The sequence below is a fragment of the Trichechus manatus genome, unplaced genomic scaffold (genome assembly GCF_000243295.1).
Source record: "Trichechus manatus latirostris isolate Lorelei unplaced genomic scaffold, TriManLat1.0 scaffold00084, whole genome shotgun sequence".
NCBI classification, from domain to species: domain Eukaryota; kingdom Metazoa; phylum Chordata; class Mammalia; order Sirenia; family Trichechidae; genus Trichechus; species Trichechus manatus.
Genome location: NW_004444020.1, coordinates 292,532 through 314,954, shown reverse-complemented (window position 1 = coordinate 314,954; position 22,423 = coordinate 292,532). Strand labels below are relative to the sequence as shown.

Sequence of the window (22,423 nt, the reverse complement as noted above, 5' to 3'; positions counted from 1 at the left end):
TCTTAGGTGAAGGGAAGGACAGCACACACTACAGAGGAAGTCAGCACAACTGGACTAAACCAAAGCTAAGAAGTTTCCTGAATACAACCAAACACTTCGAGGGACAGAATAGCAGGGGCAAGGGTCTGGGGAGCATGGTTTCAGGGGACATCTAGGTCAACTGGCATAATAAAGTTTTTTTTTTTTTTATTGTTGTAGTTTAAATGAAGTTTGCATTTCAAGTTAGTCTCCCATACAAAAATTCATACATACGTTGTTATGTGACCCTAATTGCTCTCCCCTTACTATGACAGCACACTCCTCCTTTCCACCCCTGAGTCCCCATGTCCATTCAACCAGCTCCTAACCCTCTCTGCCTTCTCATCTCACCTCTGGACAGAAGCTGCCCATTTAGTCTCTTGTATCCACTTGAGCTAAGAGGCACACTCCTCGCGAGTATCACTTTATGTCCCACTGTCCAGTCCAATCCCTGTCTGAAGAGTTGGCCTCGGAAATTGTTTTAGTTCTGGGCTGATAGAGAATCTGGGGGCCATGCCTTCTGGGGTCCCCCCAGTCTCAGTCAGACCATTAAGTCTCGTCTTCTTACTAGAATTTGAGTTCGGCACCCCACCATTCTCCTGCTCCATCAGGGACTCTTTGTTGTGTTTGCTGTCAGGGAGGTCATTTGTGGTAGCCAGGCACCATCTAATTCTTCTGGTCTCAGGCTGATGAAGCCTCTGGTTTATGTGGCGCTATCTGTATCTTGGGCTAATACTTCCCTTGTGTCTTTGGTGTTCTTCATTCTCCTCTACTCCAGGTGGTTGGGACCAATTGATGCATCTTAGATGGCCGCTTGCAAGCTTTTAAGACCACAGATGCCACTCACCAAAGTAGGATGCCCAACATTTTCTTAATAAGCTTTGGGCATAACAAAGTTTTTTAAGAAATGTTCTGCATCCCACTTTGGTGAGTGGCCATCTAAGATGCATCAATTAGTCCCAACCCACCTGGAGTAAAGGAGAATGAAGAACACCAAAGACACAAGGGAAGTATTAGCCCAAGATACAGATAGCGCCACATAAACCAGAGACTTCATCAGCCTGAGACCAGAAGAACTAGATGGTGCCTGCCTACCACAGTGACCTCCCTGCCAGGGAACACAACAGAGAGTCCCTGACGGAGCAGGAGAAAAGTGGGGTACAGACTGACATTCTAGTAAAAAGACCAGACTTCATAGTTTGATTGAGACTGGAAGGACCTTGGAAGACATGGCATCCGGACTCTCTGTTAGCCCAAAACTAAAACCATTCCCAAGGCCAACTCTTCAGACAAAGATTAGACTGGACTATGGGACATAAAATGATACTCAGGAAGAGTGTGCTTCTTAGCTCAAGTAGATACGTGAGACTAAATGGGCAGCTCCTGTCCGGAGGCGAGATGAGAAGGCAGAGAGGGTTAGGAGCTGGTTGAATGGACACGGGAAACCCAGGGTGGAAAGGAAGACTGTACTGTCACAGTATAGGGAGAGGAACTAGGGTCACAAAACAATGTATGTATAAATTTTTGTATGAGGGACTAACTTGAATTGTAAACTTTCACTTAAAGCACAACAATAAAAATAAAAAAATAAAAAAAAATTAAGGGTGATGGAAAAATTTGGGTGTGGATAGGGTGATGGTTGAACTACATGACGAACATAATTAATGTCACTGAACTGTTAATTTGAAGATAGTTGAAATGGAAAATGTTTTGTTACCTATATATTTACCACAGTAAGACAAGCAAACAAATAAACAAAAAACCCCAAGCAAATACGTTTTTGTAAGTTACATGCTGTGCATATAGCTTTGCGTGAGTGGGAGGAATTATGTCAGTTAAGTTTATACTACAGTGCCCTTAGTTATTTGCATCAGGATACAGAGTCATCTCTTGTTCTGTGCCTAAATAAAGCCAAGAGACGATGCAGGCGCCCAATAAACAGGGAATGATGAGGACTCTGTGGGCTACCAAACTCACATATAGAATTTCTGAGCTGCTACTTCTCTGCAGCTTCATTTGCATAGCCTATCCCCAGTCTTTTCTAATCTATGTGCATTTTCCTTTCTGGTCCTGACACATCAGCCTTTCATTTGCATAATTCTAAGAGGTAGTTCAATGATGCTGATAGCAGTTTCAGCTCCTTTACAACCTACACTTCAATATTATTAAACTGATTTTAGTTCAGCATCATGCAACTGAATACAATAATAATCAAAGCAATAGCTACCATTCCTTAGTGCTTACTATATACTAGGTGTTAATGCACCTGCATTATAGCACTTAATCTTCACAACAACTCTACGAAACAGGTACTGCTTTCCATATTTTACAGATAAGTACTATATTTCAACTCTGTTTTGCTTATTTAACCACCTTTACAGACAATTACAGAGCTGGATAGAGCCTCAAAAGGCCATTTAATCTTGGCCTCTGGCCTCCAGGAAAGATAGACAGAAGTCACCCTTGACAGTTGAGTGGCCCCATAAAAGTGACGTCTTGATTACCTGCATTTAGTCCATGCCAACAGTAAATCTAACTTACCTTCAGGAAGTTTTTTCTTAAACTTAACCTGGAGTTCCATACTGCTATTACACCCAGTTTCTCTAATATGAGATTTTCTCCACTAATATGTTTTTTCACACATTTAAAGACAGTGATTTAGTTGCTTTGTTACTTCCTTTCTCTAAATGAAACAATTTTCAAATTGTTGGCCTTTAACAATACCCTTTTGCTGCTCCTTGGGTCCCTCTTGAAGGACTCCACATGAATAAAGAACCAAACTCCATGTTGGATCAACATGGCTGTCTTGACCCCCGTGTGGTGTTCTTAGGAACGTTACACATTTAAGATTTTAATCCTCAATCCCAGACTATAACTGGAGTGGCTTCTCCTTTTGGAAATTTAAATCTTTTCATGACTGATTAAGTTATAAAATCAGCCAATTGTTTTTCACCCACCCCGACCCTGGCTATATCAGTGATGCCCACGGGTGTTTGTACTCCTTCCTAGTTCAGTATCTTTAGACCCTGAGGCAACTCAGTAACCTGGGCAAGCAGTAGAATAGAAAACCTGGGTTCAAATCCTAACATTGAGATTTATTATCTGTGTGAACCTGGGTGAACAGCTTAACTTCTGCAGGTTCAGTTTTCTCATCTGTAAAATGGGAGTAACAATTAAGTCTATGTCTAGGTACCACTTGTGAGAATCAAACAGGATAATGCATATAAAGGGCTTAGCATGTTCCTGGTATCACAGTAACAAATAGCACCTTAACACTCTACCAACCCAGAATTTAAAAAAAAAAAAATCCAAACAATCCTGATTTTGAAGGCAGGAGACTATAGTTCTAAGTCTAGAGGCTTGTGAACACACACACAAAATAATAATTGTTAGGCAAAAGGCTAAACCTCTTACCGCAAATGCACGCCTGACGGAAGAGGCGTTGCTGAAAGCGATGACGACGGGAGCGATGTCAAGGGCACTGAATTCCATGGTGGCCGTGGTGATGGAGTGGGCATCGGCAGACTGGCCCTTGCTGAAAAACGTTGCGATTCTTCTCGTGTGAGCCCCTGGGAGTGTTCGCTTGAAGACATTCCTGGAAATAAACCTCATTGCTTTGCCGATGTCCCTGCTGTTGGAGGAGCTCTCATAAGGAATAGCTTCAATTTCCCTGAGAAGGTGGTTCTTGTTGTAGGTGTCTGAGAAGCGGATGAGGTGCTTGGTGTGGGAGTTATAGGAGAGGATAGCAATGCGTGCTCCCACGGGACAACCGTTGTCCCGGACTTTAACTTCTCTCAGGAGGGAAGAGATCATCCCCTTCATCCGCTCAAAATCCTGCTTGGTGACATCCTGGGACAGGTCTAAGGCAAACACCAACTCTGTTGGATAGACGGGGCATTTGGGCTTTCCTAAAAGGCAAGAAAAATCAGGTGCCATTAAGAGGACTCTGATTCATGGCGACTTCGTGTGTGTCAGAGTAGAACTGTGTTCCATAAGGTTTTCAATAGCTGATTTTTCAGAAGTAGATTGCCAGGCCTTTCTTCTGAGGTACCTCTGGCTGGACTTGAGCCTCCAACCTTTCATTTAGTAGCAGAATGAGTTAACTGTTCGCACCATCCAGTGACTCCAAAAGGGAAGAACATACCCCTTATCAGGTTGCATGCTTGCTTTAAAAATAAAACAGGTATATAGAAAGTAAAATACTTTTAAATGTTAACTATCCAAATATTTAAACATAAATATTAAAATAAATATGGAATAAAGATTAAACTTTTAAATCTTGACTCATTAAAAGTGCTCTTGAAATTGAGTTTATTATTTTTTTAATGAAGCACAAAAGAAAAAAGTCTATAATTTTATTTTTATGAAATCTATAAGGAGTCCTGGTGGCACAGTGGTTAAGCGCTCGGCTGCTAACTGAAAGGTTGGTGGTTCGAACCCACCAGCTGCTCCTCGGGAGAAAGATGTGGCAGTCTGCTTCCACAAAGATAACAGCCTTGGAAACCCTATGGGGCAGTTCTATCTTGTCCTATAGGGTTGCTATGAGTTGCAATCGACTCGACTGCAATGAGTATAGATCCCACAGAGTCCCTAGATGGTGCAAACCGTTTACGTATTTGGCTGCTAATTGAAAGGTTGGAGGCTCAAGTCCACCCAGAGGTGCCTTGGAAGAAAGATCTGGTGATCTTCTTCCTGAAAACCAGCCATTGAAAGCCCTATGGATCATAGTTCTATTCTAACACACCTGGGGTTGCCATGAGTCTGAACTGACTCGATGACAATTAGTTACTCGTTATAGATTCTGTAGTTCTTTTATTTGTCTGTTATCTGTCTCCCCAACTAGAATGGAAGCTCCTGAGGAAGGAAAGATGTCCCGCTTATTCATCCCTGTGTCCCCAGTGCCTAGGACAGAGCCTGGCACATAGCAGTAGGCTTTCAATAAACATTTGTTTAATGAGTGAACAAGCAGTCAAAGAGCGTGGTGATGGTGGGTTTATACAAGAGCATCATGTAATAAGCACTAGTAAAATACTTGAAAACTAGCACTGAAAGGCATCAAGCAAATTTGGTAATTAACATAAGGCATGAGCTCCTTGGATTTCGGCATTACCCGAACTGTACACTCAGTGTAATTGCTAGCTGAACGTCTCTAATTTACTCTTCTTCTCTTTGCACCTTAATCTCTAACCACTGGACGATAAAGATGGTATGCAAAAGAAAGTGTGTGAGAGAGAGAGAGAAAATGAAGGGAAGGAGAAATATTATTACAAAAAAATCTCATAGTAATGTGAAGAGTAAAGCTAGTCATTAAAATATTAATAATAATGAAAAAGCAAGCCAGCTGGTTGAGAAATAAGTGTGAAGCTCAGCTAAAATGGAGTGATTTATTGGGTCCGTGACACCAGTAAAAGGCAGCAAAAAAAAAGCGCAGATAAATTTATATCCTTTGGCAGGCAACACATTGTTCTAACTCATCCTTCCAGATGTACAACATTCTGGATCTCGATTAAAACACGCTGTAAATAAAGATTACTCACCACATCCGCCAGCTGGGGAAGAAGAACAAAGGAGATTGGGTTATTATTAGGTAGGAGAATAGTTCTGTACCATATTCGAAAATCACGGCAGCCGAGGTTCTGCCAAGGTGTTTTTTGTAGATGACTCAAAAATCAAGGTAGCAGGTAGCATTTGGAGAATTTGCAGACAGAACCTAGCATCCTGGCGAAAGCATTGTTCTTTCCATAGGGAAGAGGATGGAAGAACAGTGGGATAGTAAGTCAGCAGCCTGCAGTCGGCTGTTAGAGGCAAAGGACTTTTGCTGGGAGGGAACACTGTATACAGGGAGGTCACTGAATTTGGAAAGCTAAAGGGCCCTAAGCTCTCTTTAGTCTGAATATACTTGCAGTCTCACCCATGTAGATATCTGCAGCAACTGATTTTACATATGTCTCAGTGTTTGGATGTGCGTGTATTCACACATTCTAAATATCAGAGGTGGATTTACTCTGAAGCAAATGAAGCTTAAGCTTTAGACTTGCGTGGTCCAATATGGTAGCCACTAGCTAAAGGCGGCTATTTAAAAGCTAAGTTAAATGAAATAAAAAAAAAAAATTAGCTTCTCAGTTGCACCAGCTATATTTCAAGTGCTCTGTATCTGAACGTGGCCAGCGGCTACTGTACTGGGCAGTGCAGTGGAGCACTTCCATCATTCCAGAAAGTTCTGTTGGCCAATACTCCTTCAGCCTCTCATGTGCAGGAGCCTCTTGCACGGATCTTGGAGGGGTGCTTGTCATATGTTCACACAGCGCTTTTACAAATGCAGAAGTCACTGGTTGTGATTTCTTTTCTTGTTCTGAATAATACTTACCAGTGAAATAACTTTGTACCTACTTTTGGATTTGTAATTGTGTATCAGGCTCTTCAAATTTTAAAAGATTTTAAAAGGCCCCATCACCCTTGGATCTGCACCTCAGTCATGCAGTTCACACGGCTACCATGTTAGAAAACCTACTGTGCTGATTCAGCCCCAAAGCAAGCAATGTTCATGACCCAATGTATAGATTTGATTCCCATCATGGTTCTACTCTGATAAAACAAAAAGGCAGAGTTAAGGTCAACACAGTTGAAAAAAAAAAGTTTTAAAAAGTCTCTGTCTTGGAGACCAATTCTCTCTATACAAATGGGCTCTAATTTTTCTCTCTTAGAATGCCGTGAGGTAAATTTTGGCTTCTCCTTTCAGTCGTATTGTTTATTTGGGCAGTCATTAAGCATTATAAATGAACATGAAAAGTTCCTTCTCTCCTAACCCCACAATGGCATTCCTGTGATGGCACGAACACGTATCTTGACAGAAGAATGTCATGGATTGAATTGTGTCCCCCAAAAATATGTGTCAACTTGGTTAGGCCATGATTTCCAGTATTGTGTGGTTGTCCTCCATTCTGTGATTGATATAATTTTCCTATGTGTTGTAAATCCTAATCTCTGCCTGTGGTTAATGAGGCAAGATTAGATTACGTTAAAGAGGATTAGGGTGGGATGTAACACCCTTGCTCAGGGGTGTGGCCTGCACCACCTTTTATCTTACAAGAGATGAAAGGAAAGGGAAGCAAGCAGAAAGTGGGGGACCTCATACCACCAAGAAAGCAGCACCAGGAGGAGAGAGCGTCCTTTGGACTCAGGGTCCGTGTGCCTGAGAAGCTCCTCTACCAGGGGAAGACTGATGACAAGGACCTTCCTCCAGAGCCAACAGAGAGAGAAAGACTTCCCCTGGAGCTGATGCCCTGAATCTGGACTTGGAGCCTACTAGACTGTGAGAGAATAAATTTCTCCTCGTTAAAGCCATCCACTTGCGGTATTTCTGTTACAGCAGCACTAGATGACTAAGACAAAGAGGCTGCTATAAGGGTCTTAAAACAAATTCTGAAGAGCATTTGCTAAATCGAAGTACCTTTTTGCTTTTAAAATTTTGCGAGGAAGAGCGAGAAAAAATATCGGCAGAATGAGTAATTTTACAAGTCAGTCAATCAGTCCAGCTAAGAGTAAGTAAAATACGCCCTTCTAGGAAAGAAGCAATAAACAATGAACTGAAGTCAGGTCCCCATCCACTAGGTCACCCTGTTATCGCCGCTGCCTCTTTCACACCGAGTGAATTCAATCCTGTCAGTTAGCGTCAGTTGTTAATACTCATTTAAAAAAAAGTTCAGTGTGACTCTCCGCTGATGGATTTCACCATCAGGAGAGTACTGACCTCATCCTTCAATTTCCCCTAGATAAAAAGCACTAGCTATATTATTATTTAGCACTTGGAACAGGTTCAAATAGACAAGCTGGCAGCCAGGCAAGAAGTTAATACTCCTTCATCTGTGTGGACTCAAAATATATGCAGTGACATCTCTAATTTTAAGAAATTGACTGCTAAATTGTCTCAATCCAGAGTGTAGAGTTCGCTGCTTGGGAGATCATTTTCAGCAGGGTACTTACGACTGTGGTCCCGCACATACTGAATGAGCTCGCATGTCTGCAGTTCACAAATAAAACAGAGAATTAGCCAGCAGACCACTAGTTCCTGACATTTAAAATACATGCATTTAATGTGGTGCTCAGAGCACTCTTGGCATCAGTAGATACATACGGAAAATGAAGCCCATCCTTTGGCCCCTTTCATGCCCTAGGAGAACAAGAAAACGTGGGTTTCACGGTTCTAATACACCAGTAGCCAGAACGTACACCAATCATTATCCTGAGAAAGTGATAACCTCTACAAGTTCTTATTCCTTTTAAGTTAGAGAGAGAAAAGAATACAGGCAGGATACTCATCACTTAATTGACAGTAACATTCTAGGAGGAATACACTGTAAGCAGCAAGTTTGACCCACACAAGCTTCCCAAGGCCGCTTTCCTATGCTCCATCTTTGGTTGACAAGATGGAGATGACAACTTGAGACTGGTATACAGGGCTGTGGAGCAGGCTATGGCTCAGGACTAGATAAGGCTCAACCATCCATTGCGCTGGTCCCCTTCAAGGCAGAGGTTTGCAGTTCTCAACCCCTACGCTTTGCCTTGGCTGCTGACCCTTTATCTGTTTCCTTCATCGGTTTTGATGACAAAGCGACCAGGCTCAAATCAAATACCTGGAAAACTAATCATATATATGTATGTCTGGGTTGGGGATAAATGAGGAAAGTGGAATTTGCTTTAATTTCGTGTGCTCAACCCCAACTTTGGACCAGGAAGAGGCTGGCTACTCAAGGAAAAACGCAGTGGAGCCTCCCCACCCAACTCCTGAAGAATAAGTTCCGTGTGAATGCAACTTTTGATCATTTATTCACTTTCCTCTCACCTTCATTCATTCACCGATCACTTATTGAATGAAATGAGAGGGCAGGATTGGACAGATAAATAAAATTCTGATAATCGAGAAATCTCATTTTAGACTAAGACTTTTCATTTTCTCTCTATTCCCCCAGCTTCCAAGAGATAGCAATTGATTTTTAACTGGCATTTTTCCTCCTCTCTCTGAGCACATAAAAGTGGAAAAATAGTAAAATGAGTGTCTAAGCAGCAGAGACAGAAGGGAATGTAGGTTTGGACAGTGAGGGCTCCATGAACTGACTTCCCTAGTGGAAAATGACTTGGTGTGATTTATGGATTTTCAGCTTACCTTGTGTCCAGGGGGTCCTGGCTCCCCAGGGGATCCCGGCTCTCCTGGAAGCCCAGCAGATATCTTGAAGTAGAATTTATTTATTTTAAAATTATATTTACACACACATATATGTGTGTTTATGAGTGTGTGTACGTTTTAAATTGCAAAGGTAATACACTTTTATTTTAGAAAAGTGAGAGATTTCCAAAAAGCACACAGAAGAAAAAAAAAATTCCCAGAATTCCCTTCCCCTCCAAATAATCCTCAGTAACATTTTCTCTAGCCTTTTACTATTTATTATTTTGGTGTTAAAATATATATTGATTTTTAAACTTATTTGGATCGTATTTTTCTCTTGTCTTTTAAACAATATATATCTTTTGGACATCTTCATGTTACTAAATATTCTTTGGCAAAATCATTTTTCATGGCTGCTTAGTATTCTATTATATGGATGTACCATGATTTAATTAGTCATTTATTGTTGGTATTTACGTGGTTGTTGTAATAAACAGTATTATTATAAAGTCATATGCACAATTATGATTATTTCCTTAGGAAGGTTTTCTACAACTGTTAATTGCTGGGACAAAGGAGAGATTTTTATCTAAATGAGATGGTAGGTGACTAAACTGACAGTCAAACAAACCAAGAACCCAGAAAAACAAAATTAAAATATAAAAACTCCTGAAACAATAACAACAAAAGAAATTTAAGTTTGTTAGAAATATTTTTAGTAAAATGAGGAATAACAACAGTAATAATAACAGTTATTGAAGACTGCCTACTACATCCCAGACTTTTTTCCATGTTACTGAACAGCAAATAATTATTGATGTCCTTTGGGTATTCCAATGATATTCACAGTGTAGTAAGTTTAGTGAAAAATAAAATCAACTTACTAGGTTAAACTCCCAGGTCAAAAGATGCTAATTGAACACATGCATTTAATTTTGCTCCCTCCCAATATCCTACTAAAAGGACAGTAAGTAGATTTTTTTAAAGGCAAAAGATGGTAAGATAGGGAAAATAAGAAAGGAGACAATAGCTGTAAAATTTTGGATACTGGGAAGCAGATGTCTGTATGTCAAATGACTTACAGACCTGAGAAAGCTGAATCCTAAGCCAGCAGCAAGGAAAGCCAAGAACCAGTGTGTTTTATACCACAGGGTCCCATAAGGCTCACGAATTGGTAGCAGCAGGTGCCTTTAGAAGTGGAGATGAAAAGGAGAAGCTAAATAAGAGAAGATTCACTGAATATCATTTTAGGAATCCCCAAATCTCCTTCCTACTCTCTACAGTTGAGATGGTCCCTTCTCTCACTCCAGCAACAGGCAGAGGGTTTATTCCTTGGACGGGGTAAAATCAAGGGGTCTGGACTGGGAGACTCCAGGCAGAGTGGAGGGCCAGAGGTACCATACAAAAACTGGGGGATTAAATGAAGTATGTGTAGTAGATGTGAGACGCCCCCCAGCTCTCTTTTTCCATGTGGCCCCTAGAAAGCTGGCAGACAGTATTTGACTTCCTGGCAGGAAACTGCAAGAATCTTCCCAGGGGAATCAAACTAGTCAAAGAGGACCTAATGACACTGATACCAGAAGTTTGCTAAATAAAGAACTCAGCCAGACCACTTTCCAGTAAAACTTGCAGTTGACAAGCCCTACCTATGTGCTCGGCTTCCATTCAGCCTTTTTGCCCTCAGTTCTTAAATATGAAGAGACAGTGCATTTCTCAGACATGTGAGAAATAGAGACCAAAACAGATACAAGAAGACTGCAGGAAACAGACTATGTTGGGCAAAGAAAACTTAAAATACACCCATTTATCTTCTCAGAGTGAGAAGAGATGATGTGTCAACCATGAAACAAGAACATAATGTTATTAAAAAAAAAAAAAAGGAACATTCAGAGAATAAAAATGAGGTCTTGGAAATTAAAATATAAGAAAAAAGTTGTAAGACAAGGTCAAGAAAGCCTTTCAGAAAGTAGAGTAAAAACATAAAGAACTGGAAAATAGAAGAGATAAGAAAATTAGGAGACTTGCCTAATATACCAAATGATAGGTATTCCAAGAATAGAGAAAACAGAGGAGAAGAAATCTTCCAAAGAATTAATGAACATTTCTCTGAATTAAAGGACATATGTTTCCAGGCTTAAGAGGTCCACTTATTGCTCGGGAAAATGGATAATAATGGATCATACACCGGAGCATAAAAACCATAAAATATCAGAACACTAGGGACAGAGAGAAGATCCAATAAGTTTCTACAGAGAGAACACTGGTCACAAACAAAGGATCAGGAATCAGAATGGCTTTGGACTTCCCAAAGCAACAAAGAAGCCAGAAGACCATGGAGAACTAATTGTCTTCGAAATTCTGAGGAATCTCAACACACAATTGTATAGTAGCCAAAACAACAATCACGTAAATGTAGACTACAGCCATTTTCAGGTGTTGGCAGTATCAAAAATGTGCTTCTTATGCCCCCTTCTTAGCAGGCCACTGGATGAGTGTTCCATGAAGCAAGAGAGAAATACAAGATGGAGGAGGCTGGGAATGGGAAACAGAGATCCAACACAGAAGAGAGGCAAAGGGAATTCCCAGGGTGAGGGTGAAGGACAATCTCAGGATGGTAGGCAGCACCAGACGTCGAAGGCAACCAACCCATGTTGACAGGTCAGAAGGCTCTGGGTCAGGATTAAATTTGATACAATACCTACTGTACCTAAATGTCTTGAGAAAGGTTTAGATAAATGGCAAACTAAGCAAAGTAAATCATCAACTTCTATATAGGAAATCAATTCATAATACTTAAAACTTAAAAATCAAGAAGTAGCATGATATCTAGAGGCATACTCTCAATTCCAAAACAATCAGTTAAGAAATGAAAGTTGTTGTTTCTGAGAAGAAGGAAATGGAAGCGGGTGAGGGAGTGGTTATTATTATTGGTTGCCATCAAACTGATTCCAAATCAGGGTGACCCCATGTGTTCCAGAGTAGAACTGCTCCACAGGGTTGAAGGAGTGGAGGGATTGCCATTTTTTCATAACAAACCTTGTGAAATTATTTGACTCTTTAAAGCAGTAGTTCTTAACTGGGGATGGTGGGTGTGTGTCATGGATTGAATTGTGCCCCCAAGAATATGTGCATCAATTTGACTAGGCCCTGATTCCCAGTATTGTATGATTGTCCACCATTTTGTGATTTTCCTATGTGTTGTAAATCCTATCACTACGATGTTAAGGAGATAGATTAGCAGCAGTTATGTTGATGAGACCTACAAAATTAGATTGTGTCTTACTCCAATCTCTTTTGAGATATAAGAGAGAGAAGCAAGCAGAGAGACAGAAGACCCTCATACCACCAAGAAAGCAGCACCAGGAGCAGAGCGCATCCTTTGGACTCAGGGTTCCTTTGCAGGGAAGCTCTTCAACCAGGGGAAGATTGATGCCAAGGACCTTTTCTGGGGCTGACAGACAGAGAAAGCCTTCCCCTGGAGCTGATGCCCTGAATTTGGATTTGTAGCTTACTAGACTGTGAGAGAATACTTTTCTCTTTGTTAAAGCCATCCACTTGTGGTATTTCTGTTATAGCAGCACTAGAAAACTAAGACAGGGTGGTGGTAGATTTTGCTCATTTGGCAATTTCCTATACAGAAGTTGATGATTTACTTTGCTTAGTTTACCATTTATCTAAATTCTTCTGGAAACATTTTTGCTTGTCATAACTGGTGAGAGGGAGATTGCTACTGGCATCTAGTGGGTAGAGGTCAGGGATACTGCTTAATGTCCTACGATGTATAGGATAGCCCCTCACAACAAAGAATTATCTGGCCCAAAATGTCAATAGTGCTGAGGTTGAGAGGCCCTGCTTTAAACTATGTGCATGCATAAAGTTGATAAAAAATATAAATACATACAAATATACATTTTTACATAAAATAAGACAGATTAAAAATCATGGCAAACTTTAAAAATTGCTCCAGTTGCTAAAAAAAAAAAAAAAAAAAAAATCTAGGTGAAGATTTAAAGAACTTAATCTAAGAAGATAATCATTTCAAGAGAACTGAAGAGGCATGTAGAATTTCAGGCAACGCTTTACCAAAATCTTCCAATGGAAACTTCACCTCTTTCAAGGGGACAACCTGGAATCTTTCAGCGTCTAAAACCTCAACTTCAAATCCAAAAATACTCATGTAAAGGTGGAAAAAGCAGTTTGGCAAGTGAAATAACCGAGTTACCAACAGTGATATATTGCCTAACATGGAGGAGGAAAAAAAAAAAAGAAATTCAAATATTTCCAAAAGTCAAAAGAAAAAGTTCATAGACTTCCAATTAGTTTTCCTGTTTTCCAAAAATGATTATTGCACCACCGAGGGGATAGAATCCAAGAAACTGCTGACCTTGTTGACATGTGTCTAGTGTTCAAAGCTACTTCATTTTACAAGCCAAAGGAAATGATCCAGAGCTATTTCAAGGCAGGTGACATCTGAATTAATTTGAAAATCTTCTCCAATTAATTTTCTAATTATATGGGTCTTCTTTTTTTTTTTTTTAAGAGCATAATATTAAAGGACAGCCATCCAAAAACTTGTATGAGGAAAAGAATTATAGCTGGAAAGCAATCCTCTTTGCAGAAGGAGGAGGAAGAGAAATAGGAATTTCCTCGTTTCAGCCATTTAAATCTTAACTCCTAAAACGCACGTAAATAATCTTTGCACATAAAGTTCTTGTTACAATTTGTAGGGGAAAAAAAACTAGATCAGAGTAAAATGAACTGTGATGACAACACCAGAAAACCATCTCAGGCATAAATTTTTATCAGACTTTTTTTTCTGTGTGTGTGCTAACTGTCATGATATTAAGACCAGTTTGTGTGATCAGTGTTGTTCTGAAGAAAAAAATGTTTTGAGAGACAACTGCCATAAAATTGTGTGTTCAATAAAACATCCATCTCATTTACACACGGTCTAAGATATACAAAGAGTCAGCAACGCAAGAAATCTATCATTAATACTCTGGAACCCAAGGCAAGCTTGGGATGTGGATGCCTGTGAGATGTACTGGAGACTCATGTTTACCTCGAGCCATCCAAGCATTAGGCAATATCTAAGCCCCTCATAAGGACATATTTGGTTGCATCATAGATGGAAATTTCCTCACAAAAGCTCAAGAGATACCCTCCTGAGCTAACCAAGGAGAGGACCTGTCAGTGTATACTTTATAAAAGATAGTTTCAACAAACCTTCATAATCGTGAAGACAAAATGCCAGTGGGCATTAGATTGCACTAAACCTGACAGGAAGAAGGGATTGAACTGATCATATTTTGGCAGTGCAAAAACTGATTTGCAACACTAAACCAAAAACAAACAAACAAACAAAAAAACACCAAACCCACTGCCATTGAGTCCATTCCAACTGATAGTGACCCTATAGGGCAGAGTAGAACTGCCCCATAGCGTTTCCAAGGAGCAGCTGGTGGATATAAACTGCCAACCTTTTGGTTAGCGGCCTGAGCTCTTAACCACTGCACCACGAGGGCTCCAACTAGGATCTCTTAAAAAATTTGTTTTATAAGTTTCCAGTGGTTACAATGGTACCTTGTCCTCAGAAACTTGAATTTAGAACTACCATATGACCCTGCAATCCTCATCCTAGGTATATATCCAGAAGAAGTGAAAACAGCCATGCAAACAGAAACCTGTACACCAATGTTCATTGCAGCAATTTTCACAACAGCCAAAAGGTGGAAACAACTGAAATGTCCATTGACAGATGAATGAATAAACAAAATGTGGTATATGCATAAATGGAATATTACTCCGCCATAAAGAGAAATGAAGTTCTGATGCATGCCACCACATGGATGAACCATGAAAACATTATGTTGAGTGAAATGAGTCAGTCACAAAAGGACAAATACTACATGATCTCACTTAGAAGAAATAAACAAACATATTGAAAGCAAAGATTATTAGTGGTTACCAAGGGCAGGAGGGAGGAGGAACGGGGGAGGTTTTGTTTAGGGGGTGTTGTGTTTACGTTAATGCTAGTGGAATAACGTGGAAAAGGATCTCGGGGATAATGGTTGCACCACATAAAGAATGTAATCAACATCACTGAATTATACATGTAGAAATTGGTGAATTGGCAAATGTTTTTCTGTGTATATTTTCACCACAATAAAAACAAACAAACAAACAAAATGAATGGTACTTTGGCAGCTAGAACTAATGAACAAATTCACTGCCTTCTTGCTGGCATTGGGGGATAAGTAATACACTGATTTCTCTTCCCCAAGTTTGTCTTACCAACAAATACACACAGTTTACAAGACTTTGGGAACAAGCGACAACTCAAGTGATTGTAAAATCCACAAAGAAGAACTTCCCAAAGTAGCTGAGGTTGTAAGCAGTTGGAATCTAAGAAGCTTACCGTTTGGCCTCTAGCTCCCTTGGGTCCAATTTCTCCTGGATCACCAGGGTCCCCAATCTCACCCTAAATAAGTTCAGAAAAATAAAATAAAATGATTATTTAATCAAAGAAGTATATCTCAGTGTGTTTTTAAAAACTGATTCCAACATGAAGACATTTGTTATACATATTTTTGTCTTTAACAGCCTTCTTTGAAATGTCCTTTCTTTTTGTATTTTTCTAGCTCTCTACAGAGCACACTGCATCCTCATTGCTTACTTTCCTCTCTCTCCAACCAGAACACAAGCTTCTTGGAGACACAAACTGTGCCCTTTATTTTGCCCCCTTCCCCTATCCCGGGACCTGGCATTTACTTAGCTCAGAAGTAAAAGCCTTAAGGTAGAGGACAGCCTTGCTAACTTATTATCTGAAGGTGTGTTACAAACACATTGGGAAAAACAAGTCACACAAAATCAAATAATTTTGGTTTTCCTTACATTTCGCTTTCCTTTGAAGAAAGAAGAAAGTACAGATGACAGAGGGGAAGATGTACATTGGAGGACAAAATTTTTTTTTTAAATTATTTTTCTTCTTTTACTCATGAACTAAAAATGGAATATTTAAAAAAAATTATACACTTGTAAAGAAAGGCATGATCTTAAAACATGAAAAAAAATAGTCTTCTTTCTTCCTTCCTTTCCCCCAGTAAGGTAGAATAGTTATTATAATTAACTATCCTTCTACTGTTCTTGGGTACATTTCATAACCTCAGGCTGGTGAGTTATCATGCTCCTCTGTGAGTTATCATGCTCTTCTGAGTGATCTCTAGTTAATATAAAGTACACAGTACCTTAGGTCCACTTTCTCCAGGGAATCCTTCTGGGCCCTATAATTGACAGTAGGGAAGATTAACATATGCACACGTATATCCATACTGGTTTTAATTTTACCTGATGCCTTGTTTAGTTTTAGTACTTCTGAACCAAAGAAGTGCCAAAACAATTGGAACCTGGAAATTGTATCGCACTATCTGAGAAATGAATCCCAATTTCTAAATTAAACTATTAGCCAGTTTTACCAAAATACCATGACAATGTATACATCTGAGGAGCTATAAGTCAGCTCTCCTTCTATTACAGGCATACCACAGGATAGGTAGGTGATCATTTGCCCATGCACTTCTGAAACAATCTTGGCAAAACACATTTCAACTGAGAAATTTGAGAAGCCTGTATAGTCTGACCACCACCTGCCTGTTATTTTGTGATACTGTAGTGGCTTGGGTGTTGCTGTGATGCTGGAAGCTCTGCCACCAGTATTTCGAAAACCAGTGGGGTCACCCATGGTGGATATGTTTCAGTGGAGTTTCCAGACTAAGATAGACTAGGAAGAAAGGCCTGAAAACTTACTTTCCAAAAATTAGCCAATGAAAACACCATGGATCACAACAGAACATTGTCCAACTCTCTGGCTTTGGACATGTCATCAGGAGGGATCAATGGCTGGAGGAGGACAACATGTTTGGTGCAGCTGAGAGCCAAAAGGATTGAGGGAGACCCTCGGTGAGATAGATTGGCACAATAGCTGCAATAATAGACTTGAACATGCCAGTGATGGTGAGGATGATTCAGGACCAGGCAATGTTTTGTTCTGTTGTACATGAGGTCGCCATGAATAGGAGTCTATGGCAGTTATCTATCTATCTAGCTTAGTCGGAACTTGATCATTCATTTTCTCGTCCTGTGTTTACCTTACTTTGGCCAAAGGCTATAGTTGAAGAGGTATGATAATCTCTATTTATTGAAAAATTACATATTTTATTTAATGCAAATTTTATTTTCTGATTATTAAAGTATTATATTCTCAAACATATATAAAATACAAAAGAATAGAAAGAAGAAACATCACCAAAATCTTACCACCCAGAACTGATCATTATAAATATTTTGTCATACTTTGTTTTAGCTTTTTAAAATGCATTTTAGTACAATTGGGAGAAATGATTTTCTAATTATATTCCGATTTTTTCTTTTTAACTTAACATTGTCAAATAATTTCTCCACATCATTATAAACTTTTCATATACATTCCATTTAAAGGATGTCTAATATTCCAATGCTAGAGGCTAGTTAGTCTTTCCTCTATCATGGAATATCTGTTTTCAATTATTCCCTATTCTAGTGAGCATTTCACTGGACATCTCTTATTCATTAGTTTTCTTTTTCAAAACAATTTTAGTTTTTTTTCTTTCTATTTTTTTGATTTATTTTTTCAGACAGCTCCTTGCATCATTCCTATTGGGATTTCACTTGGAATTAGATTGATCATTTACATAAGCTTTAGACTTTCCAACAAGAACATAGTGTGCCTCTCCATTTGTCAAGTTTTCTTTTATATCTCAATAAATCTTTGTTATAGGTCTCGTGTATTTTTCAGAAAGGACATTCTTAACTATATTGTATTTTTGTTGATGTCGTAATCATGATTTTTAAAAAAAATTACAATTTCTAAGTGGTTATTGTTGGTACAGAGAAATCACTGGCTTTGGTAAATTTATGTCTTACTTCCAGACACTTAAATATTCAGTGATAATATAAAATTATTTTTTTGATATGGTGTTAAAAGGTTTTAGTTTTAAGTTACCACTTGGCCCAATGCATTCAGGAAAGTCCTGCAAAACCTCTCACCGATGGCTAGAGCAAACACAACAAGAGGAGACCACCTTTTGGCAGGCCCCCCTGAGTAAACTCAAGCACACAGCTGCTACCATTAGATGTGCTGTTCAGGCTGGAACAAGTCGGGCCCTGGGCACACGCCTCTGCGAAGAATAGCAAATTCATTTTCCAGTTTCAATCGTTGCCTGCAGCTTAAACCAGCGGATCACATTCCCCACAGGGCACCAGCAAAGAAATTTATCAAAATATATTTCTAAACGTCACAACAGTCTTATTCACTATTTGCCTTCTTTTTGACTTGTAAATGTGGCAAACAAACAACGACAACACAAAAGGAAAATGTCCAGCTGCCAGCAGATGCTACTTACCTTTGCTCCTTTAGTTCCAACTCTGCCACCACCTGGAGTGCCATCATCCCCCTGCAACCACAGTAATTAATTACAAACATTCCAGACTACAGATAGAGGCAGACTTCCTCACAAGAGGACAAGATAGCCGGCTGTGTGATTTCATTAGGGGAAACCAGGAGTGGGGTCCTCTCTCTGAGGCATGCCACTGCCGTTTTGTGAGAGTGACACTAAAGACAATTGTCAGTAACAGATACAGACAATGCACTGCCCCTTAGTCTTTTTTATCTTTAAAGTGGAAATACTACTTACTCGTGTTGTTATAAGATTAAATGAGATAATATCACGGATACAGTAATTTAGTAAAAGGAGCTAGTAGTATTACCTTTTCGGGATAATACATGCATTTCATACCTTAGTTCTAATCTATTTATCAGTTCGCTAGGTAAAAATACCAAAACCAAAAACCTGTTACCATGGAGTAGATTCCAGCTCATAGCGACCCTATAGGACAGAGTAGAACTGCCCCATAGGGTTTCCAAGAAGCGGCTGGTGAATTCGAACTGCTGACCTTTTGGTTAGCAGCTGGGCTCTTAACCACTGCACACGAGGGCTAACCAAAAGGTCGGCAGTTCAAATCCACCAACCACTCCTTGGAAACCCTATGGGGCAGTTTCTACTTTGTCCTGTAGGGTCGCTATGAGTCGGAATTGACTTGATGGCAATGTGTTTGATTTTTTTTGATATGCCGGGGCATTGGCTACTGTCAGACCAGTGCAGGGGATCTTAGTGAGAAGCCCTGAACACTGGTGGCAGAAGGGGTCTCCGATGAAGCCATTCTGATGGGACGAAAGACTGAAAGAAGGATTATGGGATGCTGATGGCAAGTTTTGTCCATTTTGCAATTTGGCTTCACGAGCATCCCGGCCATGCTGTTTGGTACCTGGAAACTGCCCCCTTGGGAAGGCTGGCCACTGGCCAAGGAACGAAGCAAAACAAAGATGATATCCCTCTCAATTTCCAGAAAACTATAAGGCTGACTTGGGATAGTATCCTTAAAACTCTCTTCAGAGAATCACATCAGATATCTAAAAAATTCCAAGGGTCCAATCAAAAAGGTAGTGATAAAATGCAAACCGGCATTCCTCGAGGACCAGGCAAGCCAATGTCTCCTTTTGTCCCCAGGTCTCCAGGTCCTCCCTGTTGAGGAGAACAATAAAATACGGCCTCATTAGGTTGTTACTATAATGGAAATCAGACACGATGGCACTAAGACAACATTCAGCCATACCCATGTGCATCACACACAATGACAATGGGTCTGTGCTTTGCAAGTTACAAGAGAGGAACTGCTGCTGTTGGCCCGTGAGGTCTCTCGGTTGACAACTGAAGACTCAGTCTGATTTGTCGTTTAGTGCAAGCTGTTGGAAAGGTCTTATGAGGACTCAAGGAGGAAGCTCTGTACGGCTTAAGAAAACACCAAGTTGTTTCCCATGATCATCCATGCAAATCATTTGGCTGCTGCAAAGACAGCCGATTTATTCATAGGATTTTAAAGGTTTTAAGTGTGAATCAAGATACCAAGGGAGTATGACATCCCTGGCAATAGTTGCTGACTTCTGACGAAAAGAGTATCTACTGTGGGGAATACATCGACCTCAGTGTCACATTTTGGAAGTTTCAGCTATGTAGGAAAAACTAACCCAGCTTTACAAAGGACGGTTAACTCCTTTTTTTTTTTTAAAAAAACAAACTTTTAATTTTTGAGTAGTTTCAGATTTACAGAAAATGTATTACAGAGAGTTCCCATATACCCCAGATCTGGTTTCCGCCATCATTAACATTACGTTCATTACATCGGTGCGACACATTTGTTACAGCAACTGAACCAATACTGATACATTATTACTAACTAAAGTCCATACTTTATTCAGATTTTCTCAGTTTTTACCTAATATCAGGGGCAGTTTAACCAGTAAACACGCTATGCATGGCTTACAGTAAGCAAGGTAGGCACAAGCTTCACTGTGTTTACTTACTGTAGTGCACAATTTCACCTGGGTGATGGGGTAAAACCAATGCGCTACAGATTAGTAAGTAAACACAATGAAGCCCGTGCCTACCTTGCTTATTGGGTAATCTGTCTCTGCCTAATATCCTTTTTCTGTGCCAAGATCCTATCCGGGATACCACACTGCATTTGGTTATCTCCTTAGGCTCTTCTAGACTGTGACAGCTTCTCCGACTTGCTTTGTTTCTGATGATCTTGACAGTTTTTAGGAGTACCGATCAGGTATTTTGTAGTATGTCCCTTAATTAGGGATTGTCTGATGTTTTTTATGATTAGACTGGGGTTATGGGTTTTGGGGATGAAAACCACAGAGGTGAAGTGCCATTCTCATTCCAGCATATCAAGCGTACATACTATCAATGTGGCTTATCATTACTGATCTTGACCTTGATCACCTAGTGGAGGTTGTGTTTGTCAAGTTTCTCCACTGTAAAGTCCCCCCCCCAACACATACACTTTCCATACTGTACTCTTTTGAAGGAAGAAGTGTGTGCGCAGTCCACACTTTCCTTTTGTAAGGAAAGAAAGGCAACAATAAGTGCAAGTGGACAAGTGTCCACCAGCACTGCATTGTAGGGGTGAAAGAGAGTAGGGTTCCATGGAGAGGCTGCAGGAGATCATCTGCCCTGAAACCTTCCTTGCAGGGCAGTGATTCTCAGTGTATTCTGGTGACCACCTGTCCCACAATCACTTGGGGTTCATGTGTAAAAGGAAATTCCTGGACCCCATGGGAACTGGTCTCTGAGGGGGGAGCCCAAGTATATACCTTTTTAAATTAGCTACTCAGCTGATTCTTACGCACACTGAAATTTAAGGATGTCTACTTTAAGGCAGGGAAACAAGAGAAGCTAAGTGGCTTGTCCAAGATCAAACCCGTGATTATTGGTAGAGCAGACATTGAGCCCAGGATTAACAGCTGAGTTGCTTGCCTCCCTGGGAACTTGAGTAAACTAGGAGTAAGGTTTTGGGGTTCACCTCAGTTATGATGAGTCTAGAGGCTTCATCTGTTCATCCTGGGGCTGCCTAAGGGTTTGGGTTTCCTTTGGAACGTTTACCTCCCAAATTCTTGCCCCTCCCCTTTAAAAGCCCCTTTCATTAATAATGACCTTCCTTGGCACAAATACCTTGTTCGGTTTGATCTTTTCCCACACTCTCACCTCTAGCCGGCTCTAGGCTCCCTCCAGCTCTGTCTACCCCTCTCTTGGTCCCTTCTATCACACTCTATGGAGTGCCTTCATTCCACACACAGACCTTCTCTATACACTCATGATGTCTGACACACACATCTTTCTTCACTGTAGTAGAAACGTGATTCTCACGGTGACACCACTTCCTCTGTGGCTTTCTCCAAGGGGGGATGGGGCTCTTCTTCCCAGTTCCTAAGCATCTCAGGGCAAGAAGGCAGTATTTTCTCTGCTCCAAACTTTCATTTCTAGACCATTATTGCTATACCACATGCCCTAGCAATCCTTCCATTTTTTAAATTTATTTTTTATTGTATTTCAGGTGAAGGCTTACAGAACAAACAGTTTCTCATGAAAACAGTAGTACACATATTGTTTTATGACATCGGTTAACAACCCCACAACATGTCAACCCTCTAACATCTCAACCCTTTTTTTTTGGTGAAAATACATATAGCCAAAGATACACCAACTCAAAAATTTCTACATGCACAGTTCAGTGACATTGACTACGCTCTTCCAATTGTGCTATTATTCTCACTTAAGATGAAGGCTTACAGAACAAAAT

General features: G+C 40.1%; 1 protein-coding gene across 1 annotated transcript in view; it reads right to left on the bottom strand.

Annotated features, from left to right (window-relative positions):
* The window catches only part of COL6A6 (collagen type VI alpha 6 chain), a 125,039-nt gene that overhangs the window by 31,549 nt on the left and 71,067 nt on the right, over positions 1-22,423 (bottom strand). Inside the window, exons 24-31 of the mRNA XM_012556973.2 lie at positions 19,738-19,800; positions 18,622-18,672; positions 16,429-16,464; positions 15,600-15,662; positions 9,182-9,244; positions 8,153-8,188; positions 8,002-8,038; positions 3,433-3,926 (exon numbers count right to left, since the gene is read on the bottom strand). Coding sequence (XP_012412427.1) covers positions 3,433-3,926; positions 8,002-8,038; positions 8,153-8,188; positions 9,182-9,244; positions 15,600-15,662; positions 16,429-16,464; positions 18,622-18,672; positions 19,738-19,800 — 843 coding nt within the window. The remainder of the gene's footprint in view (positions 1-3,432; positions 3,927-8,001; positions 8,039-8,152; positions 8,189-9,181; positions 9,245-15,599; positions 15,663-16,428; positions 16,465-18,621; positions 18,673-19,737; positions 19,801-22,423) is intronic.